At 45.3% G+C, this 22,411-nt stretch overlaps 1 protein-coding gene across 1 annotated transcript in view; it reads left to right on the top strand.

The window, feature by feature from the left end:
• Positions 1–17,192, top strand: part of LOC144151405 (NADPH oxidase 4-like) — a 162,797-nt gene extending 145,605 nt beyond the window's left edge. Inside the window, exons 15-18 of the mRNA XM_077682445.1 lie at positions 2,447–2,555; positions 4,966–5,043; positions 9,816–9,916; positions 15,780–17,192. Coding sequence (XP_077538571.1) covers positions 2,447–2,555; positions 4,966–5,043; positions 9,816–9,916; positions 15,780–15,900 — 409 coding nt within the window. The 3' untranslated portion in view covers positions 15,901–17,192. The remainder of the gene's footprint in view (positions 1–2,446; positions 2,556–4,965; positions 5,044–9,815; positions 9,917–15,779) is intronic.
• Positions 17,193–22,411: the final 5,219 nt, after the last annotated feature.

The raw sequence follows: 22,411 nt of genomic DNA, 5'->3' as shown, positions 1-22,411 counted from the left end.
TTTTTTTTGTCGCGAGAACAAAAACGTGCGATCAGGTTTTTTTCTTCAGACTTGGTGGACGGTATCAATGTCAACGGGCGAGATAGGGCATTCGATCACGTTAGCGACACACTGTAGTATCGCTTTGCAGTCTTCGCCTTTTGTTGTAGGAATACCTTTAATCTCGATGTTATTTAATCTTGAATACTGTTCCATTTCAGTCACTTTCTTTTCAAAGACTGCGTTGCGCTCCAACAGTTCCTTATTGGCCGCGACAAGTTCAGCATTTTGCGCTAACACGGAGTCATACTTGTCGCTTACAAACCCTACTGTCTCGGCCAATTTTATGTGCTCACCAACACCCTGTTCCTCAAACTTCTGAAGCATTTTCGTGGCAAGGTCTTTCACCAAAGAATTGATGTTGTTCTTGAGAAAGACCTCAAGAGAATCGATTCATTTGGCAAGTTCTGCGCAAGTAGGCATCGCAAACACAGTACAAAGACAATCAAAGAAGTCACGCTGGGCAGCAGTTGCGGCTTTAAAATGACAAAACCAGCGCAAATAACACACACCAACCTGCAAAAACGAATGATGTCAGCGCGTGCTCCTTTCGCACCAACTACTGCTGCAGAATGGCGTTGGAAGTGTATGTTTCAGGCTTATATCCTCCCGGAGGTGGTCAAGTGGTCAGCAGGCAGTCGACGCAGATGCAGAAAGGTTATCCAGGAAAGCTGTTGCTGGGCAGGCGTGCAAGCACAGCCACACGTGGGGATGAATCAGTGGACCCGCAGCAGCAAACCGATTCAGCGCTGAGTTAACCGCCGTCAATAGCCTGCAAAAATGGATGCTGTCAGCGCGTGCTCCTTTCGCCGCAACTGCTGCTGCAACTACTCTTTGTTGAAAAAGCAGAGAGGTCTGCCGGCATTTATAGTTGCCTACATGCTTCTCTACGGAGGTGTGGGAATGAGGGAAGGAAAGGCCAAATAAATAGCGGGGCAGAAAATTAAAAGAACTTTCGTGGTTTGGAGCGATAACAGACTTACACGCATTTGGTTTTTGTTGTGAGCTTGGGACACATATTTACAATTTTTAAATTATGCCAATGGCATCCAAATAAACGAACGAACTCTGTAGAAATTGGCGCGTCTTTGAGGGACAAATCCATGGTCATAGAGTATGCTGTGAGGGACGTTATCTGTGTCTTCAGGCTTCAGCCCCGTTTGTCTTCGGAAATTTTGCCGTGCTATATTAGAGCCGGAAACAAGGCACGCTGAGTTTGCTTTCATTCTACTTCGCGAATCGCTGCGTAGCTTAGTTCCATGTCTTGCTCAGAACGTCCCAAGAAACGCAGTCGCACATGGCCTCATAATAGCTTTCTTTCTAGACATGCCTCGAGTTACCCGCTTGCGCCATACCCCCAAACTTACAAACGAGTGCTCGAGATCGTTGGGTCCGCCATAGTCACACGAAAATAATTTGTCCCATTAGGAGTCATGACTGATGATATAGGTTTATACAATACTCATGTGTCCTTGAGAAAGATCTAGATATTAGTTTTAAGATAATTTTGTACATCTATGAAATTCAGCATACGAGAACCTATAACCGCTAAACTTTTCACAAAATGTATATCCCCCTATACAGTGAGGTTTTTGATTGCTGCAAAGAGTCATGCTGGGCTAATGCGTGTACAGGTTGTCTCAGTTATCAGAAAGGCGGCTTTGAGGACCTTGCACCATACAAGCATAAAGTCAATCAAACGGGTATGAATTTAAGTTACGCTTGTCTTACGCCTATACGTTTGGGTAGTGTATAATTATAACCTACAATAGTTGTTAACCCAAGAATTTAAAATGTAATCAAACGTTCGCCGAGCAGAACAACAAACACAAAGAACGACACAACACGAGCGCCCGTCTTTTTTGTTTCTTTCTTCGTCCTTGTTGTTCTGTGCTGCAACGTTTTGATCACGTACCACCAACAAGCCCAAACGGTTCTCATTGATTAAAATGTAAAAGTTTCAGGAATGTGAAATAAGTACTGAGTTATTTTTCTTTTATTTCTTTACTCTCAGATATAGGTACCCTGAAATTATTGCTTGCATTTTCGACACATGCACTTTAACGTTAAGTTTACAGTGGGCAATCCCCGGTAGCAATTTTTTTTTCAAGACAAAGACGACTAAGGTGTGAAAAAATGATGCTGTAGTTTTGACCAAAATTCTTCCAGCATTAACCTAATTTGCTGATAGAAAGATAATCTGGGCGATGACCGGAAAATACTGTATATTTGTTAAAACATAACCTATCCCTTATTTGTATCATTGTGGATAGTGCATAAATGTTGCTTGGACAATATCATTACTATAGTACGTGCCTTACAGAAGACAATGCCAACCGAGTGAAATACAGTGCACCGTTGCTTGGAAATAATACATTTTGTATTTGCACTTCTTTTATGACCACAGGTCGTCGAATTCCATGCCACAGGTTGAACGCCTTCACCTTGTCTGGATCAGCAGGAGCGTCAATATTTTTGCCACATTTGCAGATCATCTGACCAACTTGCACTACCAGGTAATGCCTAACTATTAAAAGAACTCTGATAAGTTTTGCTCTACTGCTACTTTTAGCTTGTTTGGGCTAAATAAGGGCTGCAAGGGCAGGGTAAAATAAAAATGACTGAAAAATCCAGCTCTCTAATCTTTTCTAGCATTTTTATTCAGCTGGGTTTCAAATTCCAAAAGCAAAATTGTCCTAATCTGTAGCGCAATGGAAGCTGCGGTATAGATAGAAACCTATTTCTTCCGTAATACAAAATATCCGCAACTTTCCGTTGGCCAACTGTAGCAATAGTGATGTGTCTAGAAGAGCACGTACACAAGAACAGGAGCACATACTTTTAGTACACAAGAAAATCCGATTACACATGGTTGTACAATTGAAGTAAGCTATATAATAGTTGTTTATAGAAATATGCAATGAAAAGTTTTACACGCAAGCGTCAATAGCCTCTCTGTACAAGCAGAATAAGCGTGTATGGAGCATGCCGTAATTTACTGCTGACGCCACGCTTTAAAGTTCAACCTCACCAACCGGCTCCTGCTCAACGAGAGGACAACCGGTGCTAAGACAGCTCATGGATTCCTGTGAAGAGGGAACCACTCCTACATGAACACCGTAAATGCTCTGACAATAAACGTTTTCTCTCTCTCTCTCTCTCAGCAACCGGTATCTGTAACCTGGCATACAATGAGGTGAACGTTGATTGGCATGTCCTATGGGTTACCTTGAATGTTGCTTAATCTCGTTAAGCGGTACCCACTGAAAAAAAAGTACTCATTGTACTCCACATACTTCAACTGCGCGGACGGTTTTACCTCGTAAGGCCTCTGAGCGGGGTGTTAAACCTAAGCTTCAGCGCTCGGGCACATGTCCTAGTGCTGGTGCTGCTAAAGTAGAAAACTCATAGGAACGCAGAGTTCCTCATATACACGCAGTGAAGTATTGGACAACGCTCTATAAACAGGAATGTATGCTGCTGCAGCGTGTGTTTCTACAGACACTGCCGGGTCTTTCACAAAGAACTAAACGAATTAATCAATCAATTACTGTCAGCGCAACGTCTAGGATGGTGGATCGCAAGATATCTGCGCCCATACTCTGAATTCTGTGTGGGTTCATTGAAGCTTTGCAAAGTGCTGCACTCAACGTAACTTCAAGCCCACAGCAGTAGCGCGTGGCCACAATGTGTTTTCGATGCTTCAAAAAAGGAGTGTGGGCTCTTTTCAAACGACCATCACGGGCTGGCGCGGCCACACCGTCTAATGAATGTATTAAATAAACACCCGATGCGCTTGCGGAAAAGCCTCGTTCACCAAGGGAGCGTTGTTAATTTGCCTTAGCGGCTGCCTGAACCGAGGTAGCTGATTTGTCCCCACAATCCCGTGGCTAACAAAGTTTCTATCTCTCTACCTTTTCCGCAAAACTGAACTAGTGGGTTGTGATAAAGGGAAACTAGGATTTTTTTAAGAAAGCCTAAAACAATATCGTAAGGTGTGGTGGTATTTACAGTAACTGTTTTTTCTGTTCCTTAGTATTTTTTTGTGAAAAATGTGGAACCTTCCACCACTCAGCCTCCGGCTTTATTCGCGAGCAGAGACAACTACCGGAGATCTGTGGCAACTTGCTCATTTTTCACTGCGATTGCACTCAACGATACGATGCCGCCAGCAAAAATAGCTTGCATAGAAAAGGAATAGGCTTTGTAAAGATGACCATTTGCAGTTCACTATGCGATGTTTAAAGAGTGCAATAACACAAGAACTCATTGGGTTCAAGTTAATGCATCCATAAGCTGAGGCCAGTACATGTAGAGGCAGACATGACACAAGGAATTCAAGGGTTTTTTGTGCAGTGTTCGCTCTCGGCCCCCTTTATTGATACAGACTTCGCAGTGCGCTGCAAAGCACAGCGCTTGATTGACACTACGATTGTGATATCTAGCACTTAAATGCGAGGTTAACAGCACATACACTGTACTGGATTGCCACCCGCTCTTTCGCGCGTCCTCAACGGATCTTATTTCAGGCGCAGTCGGTTGGTCAAGACAGCAGCTTCTGCTGTACTCGCCCTATACCGGCGCTGTGACCGCCTGCACGAGGCAATGCTGTTTGTTAATTTCTGTTCGGAACGATATTTTTGGCACTGACGACATCTGAACAGATTTACTGTTATATAACAGGACAGTCGTCGATGTCTATTGCATCAAGAGCGTCAGATGTATCGCCAGGGGTTGGTCAGCGGCATATATAGAGGGATGTGGGCATGTAAAACGCATGTATCAGGAACAAGTTCTGGCAAGAAATATAGCAAAAATGTACACGTGCGAGGTGGTTTCTTATTTACAAAGCTACCTAATGTTTTATTCCTTTTGCGGTGCTCGCGCCCGGTACTGTTACTGAGCACCACGTTTTTTTTTCAACAGATGTGGAAAAGGAACCTGCCAGATTTCTTCACAATGCACCTTTATGTGACACAAGGCAACCTTCAGGACACCGTTTCGGTAAGGTGACATTGACAATATTAAACATTTTATTCCTGCTCAAAACTCCACCCGAAGCCATTTATTGTTCTGAAACAAATTACACCTGAACACTACTGTAAGAACCTGAACCGAAAGCAGGATATGTGAAATATCGGCGGTCTTGGAGCATAAATACATAGGGTTATGAAGGGGTTTCATCATTGTAACATATGAGATTTCTGATACAGATGGAATGAAAATGATCAGTTTACGCATTCTTGTTTATATTCTCGTGTTCGCATATAATTTGACCGTGACTGCACATCGGTGAAAATATTCATGAACATGAAAAACACTACATTTCTTTCCCATGCAGAATTACTTGTAGAACATCAGGTGTGGTTTTTTGTATTGTACGGGTTTTTAAATGTATTTTGCTTCTTCGCTCATTTGACAGAAAACAGGTAGATAATACACAAACAGAAGCTCCCTCGTTGAGACTGTACACGCGGATAGCGAATATCTGATCTTATATGTGTGAACGTGTAATTTTGGCACTTAGGAATCATTTGGAAGCGGAAGTTCCCAGAAAAAAGTACAATTTATGTGGTTTTCCTAAACGGAAGCAGGTTTACACATTTTACAGGCTGTTGAAGCATCACTTTTTTGTAAGATACTGTACCTTGCTTTACAAATGTAAAATACAATAATCTATAATCTATTTCAAAGGTGCCCAGTGTAATTTATTTTGCTTAGATTTGTTTCATTTTGCAGTAGAAAGTTGTTTATCTACTATATTCCAGCATACAATGGGATAATAACAATAATAATAAGCAATGGTGATTTTCTAATTTACCTGGTCACAGGCGCACGCCAGCCCAAGCCAAAAAGAGGCTTTTGGGGCGTGCCAAGTTCCATCTGAACGATAAATAAGTTATAAACGGTCAATAAAAATCAACGACCAAAAAACGTTGTGCAGATAATACATGGGAAATGAAAGTGTTAGTCTCTATTAACCAACTGAATTCTCTGTACCAAACATTGGCAGTGGTGGTCGTATTACCACAAGTGGAGGTTTTGCCAGCACGGGGCTTGACTGGCCCTGCAGAGTTGCTGGTACTCGCTACGGCTGTGCCCTCATGTCTTCTCACAGGAAAGAAAAATATAGAATAAAGACTGCGTTGGTAGGGAACTAAGTGTAGCCAAAGATCGTTTCTCAGAATTCCTGGTTATAAAATGACTGCCCCAAAATCCCTTTGGAAAGAGTTAAGGCCATCACTGATATCAATTAAGGAAGACTTTACAAGCATTTTGAGTCAGTTCCAAGCCCCAGCATTGTGACCAACATCACGCAGAAGTTATTCAAGTCCGGAGTGAGAGGCATGAACATGTGTTGGTTTGGCGGGCTCACGATGTTCACTTTACCGTTGTCGTTGCCTTATCAAGGGCCAAAATGCAAGACATTTTCTGCCTGCAGTGCTGTCGATGCTTCGGACACACCTGCTTTTTTCTGGAGCAGGAGCTTGTGAATATGCTCGAGGAAAACAGCAACAGCCAGAGGTTGAGATTTACTGAGTAGCGACGCACAAGGTGGTGCATTAGGCATTCCTTTGGCGCTTTAGGCATTCCACATTACAATTGTCCTTATCAAATTCTGGCACATCTTTCGCAATCGCAATTTCTGCGGATGAAACTTAGTTCCTCGTTCTAGTAAAATCAAGCCCTATACACGTAATTTACCAGTTCAAGGGTGCACAAGTCTTTATCCCCAGGGCTTCAGCGTACTGAATAAACCTCTGATACCATAGGCTTTTGAGTGATCGAAATACTGTATCAAGCATGGTTTATATAAATTGTGTTGTAAGGGTTAAAGCGTTCTTTCTAGGGAACGTTTGAATTCAGAACGATAACATAACGAATTTTTTGTATAGTGGAAATCGTGCTTTCAAAGTAGAAATCTCACTTCATTAACAACTCGAACGAAAATAGGAAATATTTCAATATTTTGTTTATGTCGATGCTGATTTATCCATGCAGTAAATGTACTATGTGTACAGAAAAATTTTAGGGCGTGTATAGATTTTTGCACATAACTGAGAATACCTTCATTGAGCATATCTATGTTAAACTCTGCATTGTATAGGCTATAAACTAAAGCCTAATAAAATATTAGCTGTAATTTTAGCGGAATACTGGCAGATGTTGAATGCCTCTTACTATATACCAGGGTCCTTCCAGACTTGGAAACACCAGACATGCCTTGAATCAATAAAATATCTTTGATGGCAGCTCAACTGTGCCATGGTAATAAAGAATTAGCCATGGCAACCCATTTTTGTTCCGTTATTCTCGCTGTACGTAACGTCTTTTGCTTCCTGTCTGACCAGCGTGAAGTTTTGTTTCCTTAAGGTCCGAATCTGGGGTTCACACCGCGTTGAAATGAAAAGTTGCTCAGAAGTTTTATTCAAATGCTTTAAATTATTATAAATTTCAATGCCTTTACAGCGCATAAGTAATCCTAAAATTTATGTATGGCAGTACGCCCTGTTTCACGGCTTCCTCCAGACATCTGGCAGCTTGCCACATGTCGCTTTTGCTGGATTCGGGTATGATGTTTACTGTCTGAAAATTAAAAATTTACCCACCATTCCTTACGCAGTGTTAGGTGTAGCGATGCACCTAAATTTAGCAGATGGTGTCTTAATTCACCTTTGAAAAGTTTTCAGGTTGCCTAGGTAATGTTATCACGGTGCACTGCGCTCTAGATTATCAGAAATAGTTAGAATAGGCATAGCTCACGGTGTAGGCAGTTCCAATACAAATAAATGAAATAGGCAATTCCCACAGATCAGAATTGCCCTTGCATTTTGTAGTAGCTTTTTCATCAAAGATGATGTATGATCCGCTGAAAGTAAAGATTCATCAGCAGTTAAGTATTAATTTACGTTCATTGTCAAACATTCCTGGGCCAGGTTCAGTTTAAAGCAGGAGCTTAAATGTATTCTATTGTATTTATTGTTTTATTTGGGCAGTGCAGTGCAGAAATGATGGCGAGGCAAAGCAAAATGAGGTATAGACTCCTGACTAGGCTTCACCTCGCTTGAGCCGAACAAAAGCAGCTGTAGTGCACAAACAACATACAATATGCGGATAGTCTGACATACGAAGAAATACGAAAAAAAAAACACATTTCGCTTCAATACCCGTAGGATAACGTAACGTGTAGCAATCACTTTATAATAATTATTAGTAACAGCACACACCAGCTCAGGAAACCTAAACCAATACCAGGAATCACGACGACAAAGATGGCGTTTAAAAAGTACTAGAACGTACAACGTTGCATTATTGCAATGATAACTCATCCGCGGAACGAAACTGGACTCGAGCAGTACGTTTGAAGTTGCGAACATTCCTGCGACTCTTGGCAATTGAAGTTCTATCAGGGTAGTCATTACAAAGTTTCATTATCAAATAATCCATCATCTGCATGCCGTAATTTGTACGTATTGACCAGTGCAACCGAAAGTTGTCTTCCGATAATAGTCAAACAACGCAGGTTGCCTGCGCAAATATTGTCGATTTATAGAAGATTCAAGTTTCGGCTTTTAATTGTGTGTGCGCTACATATTTCTAGGGTAACTTACATTTTTAGGAAACAATTTACTTCACGGCACATCGTTATGACTTCTAAAAATGTGGCGTTCTCATCCGTAAACGGGATGAGATCCGCTGGTCAGGCAGGGCGGAACACGCCAGGATATGATCCTTCCTCTCCGCGTCATCCCATTTCTCATGTTGATTGGGACAGGAACTTCAGCAGTTGCACTATCTATGATAGCAGGCAAGAGGTGGATGAACAGACAGTGAAGGAGAATGGTGCACCACTTTGTGTTGAGGTCACAGCACAACCCCTCTCGTTTTAATTGAAAGGCAGGCTACGTCATCAATACACGCATCAAGTTGCATTATGTTTTATATCAGTACAAACTGTTGTGGAAAAGGAATTAACCTTCAATATAAAAATGATTATTTGCACTTCCCTTCTCTTTTGTCCTGCTACACGTAGCACGAGTACTCCTTGATGCGTAAAAGACTTATTTCGCCACACACGACTTTCATATTAGTTATAAAGAGTTCTAGTGGCATAACAGAGTCCGGTGACATGTTGCCGTCTTAGCAGATGGCGCGTGACTGAATCCAGTCGAACTGAATACAAATGAATACAGCCCGTACTTCTCTAGCTAAGCTCGTTCTTCACGAAGTGCCGTCGCTACAACTGCACACTCCTTTGTTCAATCTCTGGTAAACGCTTAGCAGCTAAGGCCAAAAACGATTGAAAACTTGAGAATCGAGCTACATGTGGGTCTTAGCCATATGGGTTGGGTTTCTCATGTATACGTCACTGAGGGGGAGGGTTTCATTCTAAAACACGATGTGCACCCGTTTCAAAGAGAAATTTATTGGTCGTGACACATCGTCACAGCCCTTATTTGAGCGGCTTCTCAGTAACCGTGGAGTGACCCGGTCCTCACGAGCGTGAGAACGCGCAGTAATGCGCGGTATCAAGAAGAGACTGGGCTTCACGTTCGTATGAGCGGCTGAAGCGCAGTCTTGCCTGTGTCATCGTCTTCTTTCTCAGGAAGACTATGACAATGGCGTCATCCCACCACTCACTAGCGCGACGACCAGAACGATTGGACGGGTGCAAGAAAAAAGGAGACGAACGCTGTCCAACCACAAGAGCGTGCTTCTGTGAGCATGGTGGACTATGTCGGCTCTTAATCATTTTTGTTACCTTCCCTTTATAGAGTGCGTTCTGGCAGAAGTATCAGCTTTTGGCGAATAGAATTCGCTTTGGCAGGCCAGACTGGTCTCTCCTATTCGGCGACTGGCAGACGGTTTACAGAAGGTAGGTTTATACTGATCCTTTATCTTCCTTGTGCATGTTTCGGTTTGTTGTGTTCTTGCGAGTAAAAATTAACAGAAGGCTTCCGACGGTCATCACAATGGCGGTAGTAACAAAAAAAGTTCGCTTGGGTTACAGAAAAAGTTACCTATCTAGTGCTTATTTCGTGAGCTTATTTTAATTATTGCGAACATTTTATCTTCTTTCATGTTTCCCAAGACACTCATTTTCGTTACGTAAATTTAAAAATACCCTAACGAAGGGAGGCTCGCAGGGTTCTGCTAAAATATAATAAGAAACGGTATTCCTTTAAATTGCTTCAAGCTTTTTAAGGCATGGCTGTCTGCCGTTACCTCTTAACAATTCGATATAAATTATTTTATACTTCAAGTATTTCAAACCCGGTTGTATTGTAAAGTGAAAACAATGAAAATATTAAATCTGTGTTTTAGATGTTTCTGACGACCCTACATTTTGTTTAAGGGACATAATCGCAATCAACGCACGCTTTTGTGGGTTTTGTCAAACCCTTTCAGTTGATCTTCCGCATTTTTTATTCAAAATTCATCTCCGAGATTCCTGCCTGCAAGTGCAGGAGACGTTTTTTACCCAATTATGTTGCATAGTAGAATGCACCCTGGCAAACTGCGTAAGAAGATATGCTGCTCACGGCCCTAGGATGAGCTGAGGGATGGAATACTGAGGGGAACGGACCACGAAACAATGTAAATTTTTGCTTTCATTTTCTGTTTTATGTGAGTGGAAAGTGCACTGGATGACTCAAGGTAACGCATGTAATGCGAACGTACTATTTTGGGTAGAGAGATGCACGAGAATTGTCTCTGTTTTTGGAAGGAGAAATAGGAGTTGTAGTGTGGGCAAATGTTTTAGGACTTTGAGGCATAGTAAGCATAGTGCCGAGGGTGGTTTTGCTACGCATTCTGCCCGTTCGCCATGCGTCTTTTCCTTTTTTTTCAAGAAATCATGCGCTTGTTTCAAACATCCATCCCCAGTACCCGTCAGATTCTTGAGGCGTCAGCATCATTAAGCAAGCTGAACATCTGTACTCTCCTCCCATTAAATTCTTCACCTAATCTACCTGTTCCCTGACGACCCGCTCGGTGTTACCTTATATCGCCACCATCCATCCTTTATACTAACTTTGGAATGCACCCCACCGTCTCTTCCTCATATTTTGAATCTTTCACATTCTGGGAGCTCTGGGAACACACAACATCACATTTGCTTTTTTTGTCACTTGGGCTCTTTTTTAGTGTCTACTACTGTTCTAAAGGACGTGGCTCGACAAGTTGTCACAAAAGGGGCAAGTTCATTATGAAAAGAGAGCAGAAATGTCACCTTAAGGAGGCAATTTTCCCCCTGGAAGCAATGAACACACAAAACATAACTAAAACGCTAAACTGAGGAAGATAAATTTCTGAGGGGTGAGAAATATAGAAACACAGGTCCGTATGATATTACTCCGATCTCATTGGGTGTAACTACATCCACAGCCCTCCTCTACACAGTGCCTCATGACCAACGAGGTGCTGCACCAAGCTGCGCCCACAGTTAAACTTTTGACAGATAAAGAAAGTCGAGCGTCCCGAAAGAGTGGATTTATAGTTTAAATCCTCTCACCACCAATACTTTAGAGCCTTAAACCATGAAAAAAGAATACCGGTCTCACGAGAACGCCTAATCATAACTTTCTACTAATGACCCTCTTAAAAGCAACCATGGATCGGTTTTAACCCAACAGAACTGATTGATGTACTGTTGGGGTGAAGCGAGCGAACAAGGCCAATAGCGAGTCCTGGAGAATAATTGGATTTTGAAATGTCGCATCCACACTGATATAACGCATGACATGATGTCGCATGTCATGCGACATCGTGAAATAGAGGGGAAATAGAGGTACTATGCCTCCAAGAAATACGTAAGTCGCTGGCGTGTCCTTATGCTCATCTGCGGCTACTCCTCAAATACTGGCTTGCCGAAACATTTGCGTCAGAGTGAGGGCAAAAGTGAGGCAGCTTTTCATTAACCGGTACTCGCTGGTTAGGCTTTCGATGCTTTGACGAGTGTCCAATATAACTGTACGAAACTCTTTGGGGCAGAAGAAGGTGCGGGGGAAGCGTTGCCGCTCTCCTTGCGCACTTTTTGCACTTTCCATGCTACGCCCCTAGAGCATTGTAACAGGTCCGATATGCTGCCTGGTCCGGTATATAACGTTGCCGGAAACCACGGGAGGCTGTACTAGATAGGTTAAACCCTACTAGGTGAGGCTCCTTAGTACACGAACATAATTTTCTAATAAGACAAGGAATTACCAATCCTAGTTGCATACTTAGCTAAAAACAGCCCAATGATTATACAATCGCAATATCGGCCTTCAGGCACTCGATATGCGTGGCTGGACATCTTTGGGAGACGCCTTCGTCCTGCAGTGGACACGACCAGGCTTAAGATAAAGATAAAGATAAAGATGAGGCCGCAGGGAAGATCATAGGTGGGAGACAAATCGTATGTCCCGAGTCGTTGTTTGTCAACATTGCAGCTTTGATGCGCACGTAGGTCACTCAGAATCAGGCCATTATGACAAAACAGAGATAAATATTTTTAAGTGTGCTTCTGCGTGTATTCAGAAATGATCACGACAAACACACATGTTCAACTTGAGGGTTTTTGGGATACTGAAGTAGTGGGGATAAATGGAAAGGAGACTGCTGTAACAATCCTGACGAAGAGTCCTTCTAGTATTGTGTTAGCATTTACTAAGCTGCACTCCAATTAAGTCCTGCAAGACGAACCACCCAGCCAGGTAATTTAGTCGTTCGCGTGTACACAATTTTAAGTTAGCGTTCCACGAAGCTGTGGACGACCCGTCAGGGCACTTCAATTGCCCGTGTTTACAAAAGCAACAATAACAGCGGTATATCTAGACGGTAATTTCTAGCGGTATATCTAGCGGTATATCTAGACGGCCAAAGTATGTTTCTGTGGATCACAGCAGCCATTCGCTAAGTTCTTTGGAAGGGAAATCCCATCACAATACAGAACAACCGGTCGCACTTGAGCAGCTGTAGCTGACTCTGGGCCATGGGGCGATGCCGTTCATGCCCTTGGTGGTGACCATTTTCATTTAAGGCAACTGTTACTAAGCCGAGGACCAGCAGGGCGATGGTGCTAGGCTTCGTAGTGTATTCGCTTTTTTATTGAAGGGTTTATTTGCCTCTCCTCCTAGATTTTAGGATGTTGCTGTTCCCTGGCTAAATGCAACGCTTGTTGCCTAGATGTTCCGTTTATTTATTTTATTTTTTATTTGTTCGGTACCCACAGCACCCATGTGACATTACAATGGACAGGGGCACAAGAGCATAAATGCAAATTGCAACAACTGCAGTACAGTAGAAAAGACAGTGTCATGTCTACTACGTGCAGATGAAACTCAGGATGACAGGCTAAAAAAATTATACGTAAGTTTTTTATGCAGAACTTCAACAAAAACAGAGTCGTTATCGATTCAGCAATTCAGCTGACTCTAACAGAGGAAAAAAACGAAGGACTACCAATAGCAGTAACAATCGCCGAAGGCAAGCTATTCCACCAGGAGACTGTTTGGGAAAAAAATAATTACTGAATGGTGCGGTATTAATCGGTGCTCCCGCACTTTGTTAATCTGATCAACTCGTCCAGAGACGTAATGCGGTGGGAAAATGTAGCTCACATGAGTATTACTGGTTCGAGATAAGCAAATATCATGAAATAGCTTCAGACGCTGGTTCATTCGCCATTCCACCATCTGTTCCCATTTCAAAGCTTGCTTGCAGAGCGTCATGCTAAAGTTCTGGCCGCTAACAATGTTCCGCAAGACATATCGCGCACCCACATGTTGCACTATTTTTCTAATTTATTTTTGTCAGTGGCGGAGGACGGGCCCTAGGCGCTATACGCGTAATCAGGTATCGACGGTACGCCATATTTGTAAAGTAATTCTCGTGTGTCCTTGGGAAACTCACTCCTGTTCCGCCGCAGGAGCAACAGTGATCTTCACGCCTTAGCTGCAGTGTAATCAACGTGAGGGGGTCAACACAAGGTTGTTGTGAAAAACACGCCCAAGCAGTTATATTCCGGCAGTGTATTTTTAGAACATTGTTGCTCACAGTATACAAAGGCGGAGCTAGGCTTGTTCCCATTGGCGATTCGCCTCGTCGCGCGACGCGTGCCGCGCGATGAGGCGGTTTCGCACTTGCGATGAGCGATGATGCGACTGCGTTTAGCGGAGCTGTTACCCGACTTGTACGACTTGCTTGGTGCTTCAAGCATTCGCAGTCAACGAAAATTATGTCCTACGAGCGCGACAAAAACAGGTAGACATCACTTTAGAACACACGTTACTAACCTGGGACAATGCCGAAAGCATTGCGGGTTGCCGGAGGAGCAGAAAATAACGAACTCAAGAAGGCACTTTTCAATATATTATTGCACGAAGAAATACACACGCTTGCTTTCAGGCCACAACACTTGTATCACGGCCCACAAATTTCGCTTCTGTTCACAGGCGCAAAGTTCCGATGGTTCTGACGCCTCCGAACTCTACGTGTGTTTACCACGATCGAAGTACGAAAAGGCTGCAAGTCAGACTACCGTCCCGCTATCCACCTAGCTATGTACGATGATTACTTGCTTTTACAATTCATACACGTTTCTCCACACTCATGAGTTCGACGCTGTTGGTTGATTAGTACACGCGTGCGCTGAAGCCACTGACCAAAGAACCGAGGCGCACGGGAAGTTGCTTGGCGGCCCGACCCAACGGGCCCAGTGGCCGCGGCTCACCCGCCGCCGTTTGCTTTGCTGGATGTACGCAAAAATTTCGTTTCAGACTACGTCAGCCTACTCCGCGGCCATGATTGGCTATCCGGTTTTGCGGGGCCGTCGCACGACGAAGAAATTTCGGTCTCAGAGCGATCTGCTCCGCCTTCGCAAAGCGACGAAAAGCGACGGCCATCTCATCGCTGTGCGATGTCGCGCGACGTCGCGCGACGAGGCGAATCGCCAGTGAGAACAGGCCTTTAGCCTCCCTTTCCCGTGCTGCGGTGGCGGCGGGTGCATCCGACTCCCTGTCGCTGGGTTTCTCGCAAAACTCCGCGACAGCGCCATTCTCTGCCGCCACCGCCTCCGAGCTTTGCACAGTTTGTGCGTTGTTGCGTGCTATGGCGCTGGCGGCTGAAGAGCGTGCTAACCACGGATGCTGAAGCAGACCGTAACCACGCTCCAGAAAAACACCCAGAAACGTTCCCTCACTGTTTAAGACGCCTTAGTACCAAAAGAAGCGTCCTGCAGAGCAGAAGACCGGAAAATTTTCATTGACTAAACGGTGTGGTGCTTCGTTATGCAGCGAAACCCTCCGAGACCGCAATGCTTGCTGGGTGTGCTGGCTCGAAGATGCGAGTCAATGCAATGACGCTAGGAGGGAATGAAGGACGACAAGCGTCGTGAGCACTACGTTTAGAAGTGACAAGCGGAACAAAACTACCTCATGCACTTTTGTCTCAACTCATGTATGCCACGACGTCTGTGAAATCCCATGCAATAGGGTTACTTGAACTCCTGTTTTCAGTTCAGAACACTGACATAATTATGATGTAAACATTATTGAAAGCTTTGCTTAACGTTGATTCTTGTATGTGCCTTGGTTGCGCGTATTTTTTGTATATCTAATATGTATTATTATATAGCTCACTGTATTTTTATTTTGTTGCTGCTTGGAACGAGAAGGAGCAGGAAGCCTCAATTGCACACACAAAGCTGATAAATTTATGGTTGTTGCTTTCACATTTCCCTTTCTCACTTTATGCAGACAAAAAGTGGCTGTTTTCTCATGCGGACCTGCCTCTCTCAACAAAGAAATCCGAAAGCACTGCCACATGGCTACTCTGGAGGGTCACAAGTTTGCCTTCTACAAGGAAAGCTTCGCGTGACAAGTTCTCCTCGCGAAGGAGCCTACGTGGTGTCCCAACGACAACTTCGAAAGTGTTTCCAGCACTTACAGTCATTGCTTGTGATACTCGTTGTTGTGCTGTGCTCCTGTATGAAGTGACCTGAACTCTGAACTCTGAAGTGACCGTCGACACATGGACGCCACAGGTTTTTCTCCTGGTGAACGTAAAGCTTTGTTAGTAATATCAAGACGGTTTACAGCTGGAAACTGCGATTGTGCCACTGTTATGTTTATATAGTGTTTCTTCGGTCAAAACAGAAAGAACCTGTTTCCACAAGAACAGCCAAAAGATGTTTTGTTGGGCGACAGAACGTCATTAATAAAAAAGCGGTATTGAAGACTAGTGGAAATATTTTTATAGCCTCCGTATTCAGCTCGAACGAAAGCGTTCGAGCTGAATTAGTAATTTTTTGCGAAAAGTAATTTTTTCGTTTAGTATTGATATTCGTTTGTGGATTGGTGTTTGAAGGCGGTAGTAGGCTGCGTTTATTTATTTAGCTAATAGAACTGGAGCCAATCTGCTGTCCAAGACAAGGGCTACGTGAATTACAAAGGGAAACACTCAATGCAGTGGTCGCGGTGGGATCATTCATAGTATATACTTGGACGACTAAATGCAAAAAAAAACGTAAAACAATATTAAAAAACCGCAATTATAAAAATGTGATGCCCTGCCACATGCATAACAATTGGCAACGCAGTGATTGAAGACAGTGACACCCAAAAGTATAAACACCTGGGACTAGTATGAAACTAGAAAAGATTTCCCGTCAGTAAATATACCAATATATGCATTCTGAAATTAGCATCTCCACAAAAAGGGCATGTAGAAGAAGCGCAGTGGCAGGAAAAAATCTAACAAAATCTGGTTGTAGAAACCAATGGCGATTGCGAAAGCTCAGTATGAAGCCACGTAAAAGTTGGCACGGAAAAGTGGTTCGTACAGACAAGAAGTTGAAGAACGCGGAATATATAGAATAAGCAATTTATTTAGTTTTTACTGAAAATACTTGGTTAAGCTTTTTTAAGATTGTAAGTATGTTCATTTACTTTGCCTTACGTGCGAACACTCTACTCCCACCTGGTTCCCTGTGTTGATGTAGGCGTTGCTTTACGCGTCATGATGTATACCTGCGCTTAATTTGTCCGAGGTGCAGTTATATTAAAAGCCAAAGCAACAATAAGGAAGTTTTTGAAAAAGACCTGAAGGAATTGTTGCGGTACCATTTAAAAGTAAATGTGCTTCAGTGTTTTATTGAATAAAAATGATATGTGGTTAAGAGTACGTTTCACTTCGTTCACTACACTGCAACACGTAAAGGACACACAAGTGAGTTGCAACCATCGTTCAGTCACCTCACGAGGTTGTAGTCTATAATGCGGTAGGCACGTTCGTAGTTCTTGTCCAATTAAGAGCCCTGCCACACCTCTTCAACTTTTTTTCCTAATCTTAAATGCTTGCAGAACGTAGTCAACAACCACATCCAGTACTTAGATTAAGGGGTCGCAAAGTACGTCAACCGAAAATTGCAGCTCCACGCCCATCATACAATTTAGAGACTTGCTCGAAAGAATTTTGCCTTTTCCGGTTTTGGCGTTGTTGCACAACTGCAATTACGTCATTACACCGGTGTAGTGGCTCTTGGCCGGCTTTCCTTCTGTTGCAGCGATGAACGCGTTCGATGGCCATTTTAAAAAGAAAGCCACGAAAGCAAAGCAGAAACGGAAGGCGTATCTGCTGCGATGTGCAAATCACGCAGTGCTGCTCCGCGCTGGCGATAACTGTAGTCTTTGCAGTGCCTCCACACGTGAAGGAAAGAGTGAAAGTGTTCATAGGAAGTGTTTCAGGGTCCCTTTAACGGGCGCTTTCCCTTGCATCGTCTGTGTACGTCAACATGTCTCTCCTCCCGCGCGAATAGGGGGTCTCTTGTGCCCGAGTGCCCAGCCCAAATTCGTTGCACGGGGCGACGCGCCGACAGCGGGGCCGATTCAAGCCTCGACCAAACCACACCAAACCGCCCGCGGCAGACATGCGGCTACATGCCTGGAGGCGGCAACGCTGAGACTGCGACGGCAGCGCCTTCCCTTTCCCCGTTCTGGCGGCTCGGCTGACGCAACCGCTTCGCCTCCATTCGTCGGATTTCAAACTTCGGCAAACGAGAGTCCTGATTGGAGTGATTCAAACCGCTCGCGGCTGCAATGGTCTCCCGGGGGTATAAAACCCGCCCTGAGGAACTTACCGGCGGCACTTTTCGGATGCACCGAGTGGAGAGGTGCTGTCGCCTTTGTACGAGCCATGTAACGCCTTTGTTACCCTTGTACATACCGTATATAAACGTTGCTTCAACATTTCGTCGGCTCGAGAACTTCATCGCTCTGCTCTGCGCCGCGTCGATAACGGACGGAGCAAGGTAACGTCGCTACACCGGTGACTGCGCTCGGATTGCCAGTGACAACAGTGGTGACAGCGTCAGGATGGCTGATTCCCAACAGGGCTCGGCCCGATGCGAACGCCGTGCATCGGCTTCAGTAGCCCGCAACGCAGCCTACTTCGCATGTCTGTCGTACACCGTGTCAACCATATGCGTAGCACTTTTATTGCCTCAGTGGCCACATTTACTTGCTTTAGCAGCGGCGGTGTCTTCCTGTCGCTGCTTTCCTTGCTTACCAGTTTAGCAATTACGTCGCCGTCATTCCCATACATTTTGCTTTTGCTGCCCGGACAGCTGCATAATCAATTTAAAAAATTAAAGCCGTTCCACTCAATGTGAAGGCTATCGGAAGTACAGAGCAGTGATTCGCCATAATGGGTGGCCGCGCCGTTATCCGCTCACTGCTACCAGCCCATGTAATTCAAATTTCCCGCTTTCGCAGTGCTCGCGCGCCCCCTTACCTGAAACTGCGCCAGCGGGAGTTGGGTTCTTTTACTGCAAAGCAGTGTATGTGTAACGCCCCCTCCACCCTCCCCCCCCCCCTCCCCCCCCCCCCCACTTTTCTTTCCGGTGTCATCGATGTACTCGGCGCCGCTCTGGCCGTCCTCGTCACCACTGCTGACACCTCTTGCACAACTATTTTCCCTCTCGCCTCCACCGATGCCCCGTAGGCAAGTTGTGGAGTCGGCAGCTAACGGCGGTATGTGGTTATCAGATGCTTGCGAAAAATAGACAGAAGAACGGATGGGCCTAAAAAATGCACTGACGATTACTACACTTCCTAATATGAAATTTGTGCGCAGCGCGACCTGCAGTCTTTTCGGTAATGGCGCATTTCTGCTGCGTCTCGGGAAGTGTTTGCGTGATCAGCGAGCGTACGGCCGCGTGCGTTACTCTGCTGATACCTCGCAGTGCGCCGGCGCCGCCGGCCAGCATGTTCAAATCGTGTTTGAACCTCCCGCGCAAATGTCACGTGGTTCGGATTAGCCCCGCACAAGGGAGCAGCTAGAATGTTGTTGCATATCGTGTTTGAACCACCCGTGCTAACGTCACGTGGTTTGGATTGGCGGAGAATTGAACAGTGTCTGGGGAGGGTGCTCCTTGGTGGCGACACATGAAACGTGTGAGGGGAAGGCAGTGAGAGAGATGAAGCCCTAGCCGCACGTGTCGTACTCCACTTCACCCATCGCTAGACGCTCCTCTCCGTTTTCTTTCTTTCGTCGCTGCTGCGTTCGCTCACTCGGTTACGCAGACATAAACAGACGCCGCTCCCAGGAAGCCCAGGAAAAGGCTGCCAAAGGGCTGCTCCTTAAAACTACCGAAATCCGCCGTCGCCGTTTCCACTCAGATTCACTTCGCCAAGTAGCTGCGAATCGCTCCCGGTAGAAGAGAAACTTCCCCAGTTGGAACGCGGGCTTGAGCCCATATTTCTTTTTCAGCTTGGAAGGCCTTCGGAGCGACATTTTCGCTGCGGTCTTTCAGGCATAAGTATGCGCCATCACCGTTTGCCGGTCTATGCGTGCATGGTTTGCGGGTAGAAAAGGGTGCGTGCACGCACAGCTAGGCTTCATGCCGCTACCGATGAAATGCCGGTTGTGCTGGTATTTAGATGCCGAAATTACAAGGCTCAATGCGGTTAGTCGGCTGTCCTCAATCGAGTGATTCGGGTGGGGGTTGATATGTCTAACAGGCATCTTACACACACAGTAAGATGAATAGGAGGGGGAAGGAAAACGGACAGCCACGTGTTTGTGCGCGAGAATAGAGCTCGAGGGCTTCCAGGTTTTAGATCGTTATGGGACGGATGCATGCCGTTCGTTTGGAGGAAGATTAGGAATCGAAGCGTTGGCCCGAACACAAGCGCGAATGGGTGCAAAGCAACGGAAAGCTGCTGGCACCCACGTTCCCTCCTCACTTTCAGCTTGTGGCGTAGCGGCGAATCCCTCCCAGATGAACAGCAAATTGCCAGCCTGGAACGCCGGCGTGAACCAATAGCACTTCAGAAGTCTTTTAGGGGATATTTTAGACGGCGTCTGTTACTTCTAAGCACCAACACGAAACGTTTGGACTTCTCTGAAGTGCACTGGAGGCCGCCAGAGTCTAAGCAGTTTGCCATCTCATCAGTAGCCTCCTGCAGAGCGTCGTGTTGTTCCCCGTTGTAGGCGCTCTCACCCAAAGCGTGAAGTCGTCTGCGTAAAGAGCATGCCTTAGTCCTTGGATGGTCTGAAGTTTATTGGCAGGTGTAGCATGGCGATGTTAAAAAGCCGCGGGGAGACCATTGAACCTCGAGGCGTGGCTTTGTTTGGTAGCTGGAATTTTTCGCCTCGAAGGTTGCCGATGCCCACCGCTGCCATGCGATTCGTGAGGAAGTTTCGAACATATTAGTAAGCTTTACGGCCACAATTGGTACTTTGCAGACTTTTGAGGATCTTTTCGAGCTTCACATTGTGAAAAGCGCCCTTGACGTCGGCGGCGAGTATACAAGACTTGTGATGGAGATCCAGGCAGTCTATGATGCCCTCCTCCAGAAGCAAGAGGACGTTCTTGGTAGACAGATGCTGTCGGAACCCAAATATCGTATCCGGTATGTACCCGTCGTCCTCGAGATATGGTGTGAGCTGTTCGGGGACCAAGTGTTCAAGAATTTTACTCACGCAGGAAGTCAGCGACATAGGGCGAATATTCTCAATACTCAGAGGATTGTTTGGCTTGGGAATAATGGTCACATCCGAATGCCTCCACGTTGCCTGCAGTTCGCCCATTTCCCAGCATACGTTAAATACTCCAGGAGCGCATCTGTTGCGTTTGAAGGTAGGTTACGGAGGAGCTCATTGGTAATCTTGCCATTGCTCAGCGAAGTGTTCCTTGTGAGTTTGGCCAGGGCTTCCTCCATTTCAGCTTTTGTGAAGGGCCAATCGAGGTCGGGATTATGTTGGACACGGTACGGATCAATACTTCCCGAACTCGATGGGATTGTAGTAGCTTCCAAAACAGCACCATCATCATCGACACGCTGTAGGGGTATGAGGAAGAGGTGAAGGAAGTTGGCTTCTAAGCTCGAAGTCCAACACTGTGTCTGCGTCTCCTTTCCTCCGAGGCCCTGGCCCGTCGGCCACAGGCGTCGTGCAGCATTAGTGGGTACGGGCGACCCGCCTCTTTACGCGACGGCCGGCCTTGTCTACGAAATTGGGGACCCTGTAGTAGCATTGAAGAAGACGAAGACGACGAAGAACCACTCTGAGGCTCACTGCGCGAGCCTCGTGGCGCGAGCGGTCAGAGCTCCTAAGAACTCCGAGCGTTCGACCAGGCATAGCTGCCGCTGGCCCGTCAGCTGCTGCCCCCTGTTCTAAATATATGTGTTGTTTTGTGGCTCGGCGTTTTCATTGCTCTTGTGGCAACACGGGGCAATGAAAACGCCGAGCCACAGAACAACACATATATTTAGAACACGTAAGCTTGCGTTGGTTCTCATCTAGTATGTCTTGTTGGGTGCCTGAGTATGAGTGGATTATTTTTTTTAGGTATTTCTTTTGCTGCATTTTTGTCGCTGGAGTCGCCAGGAAGCTTCGTAAGATATGCCAAGTCCTTTTTGTGCTGAGTGTGCCCTGAAGTTGGTCACATGCTTTGTCCCAATTTTGCCGGTAGAGTAGGGAGCCATATTCTCCGGCTTTCTTAGTGATGGCGGCGATTCTCAGCTTGAGTTCTCTGTTGTGCTTCTGTCTTTTCCACCATTTGAGGAGGCTTCTTCACCCTTCCCAAAGTTTGGAAAGGTGAAGGTCAACAGCGGGAATATCTGTACTCAGTTGAATTATTTTTGTGTGCTCTTCCGGTTTCTCAAGTATCTTAAAAAGCCATTCGTCAATTTCTTCGTTGTTTCCGGGATTGAGGTCGGTACGGAAGGCGTTCCAATCCGTGAGCTTTGCTATCCCCGACCGAATGGTTCTTTTTCTATGGTTTATGTCGAGTTGTAGTATATGATGATCACTTCCTAACATCTCCTCCAGTCGGTTCCATTCCGCCTGCGGAATGCCGTGGGAGGTCGGGATTAGTGTCTGGAGA

This window comes from Haemaphysalis longicornis, unplaced genomic scaffold (genome assembly GCF_048455015.1).
Source record: "Haemaphysalis longicornis isolate Haplotype H1 unplaced genomic scaffold, Haemaphysalis longicornis Haplotype H1 scaffold_9, whole genome shotgun sequence".
Lineage (NCBI taxonomy): Eukaryota > Metazoa > Arthropoda > Arachnida > Ixodida > Ixodidae > Haemaphysalis > Haemaphysalis longicornis.
This window is presented reverse-complemented; position numbering and strand designations above follow the sequence as displayed.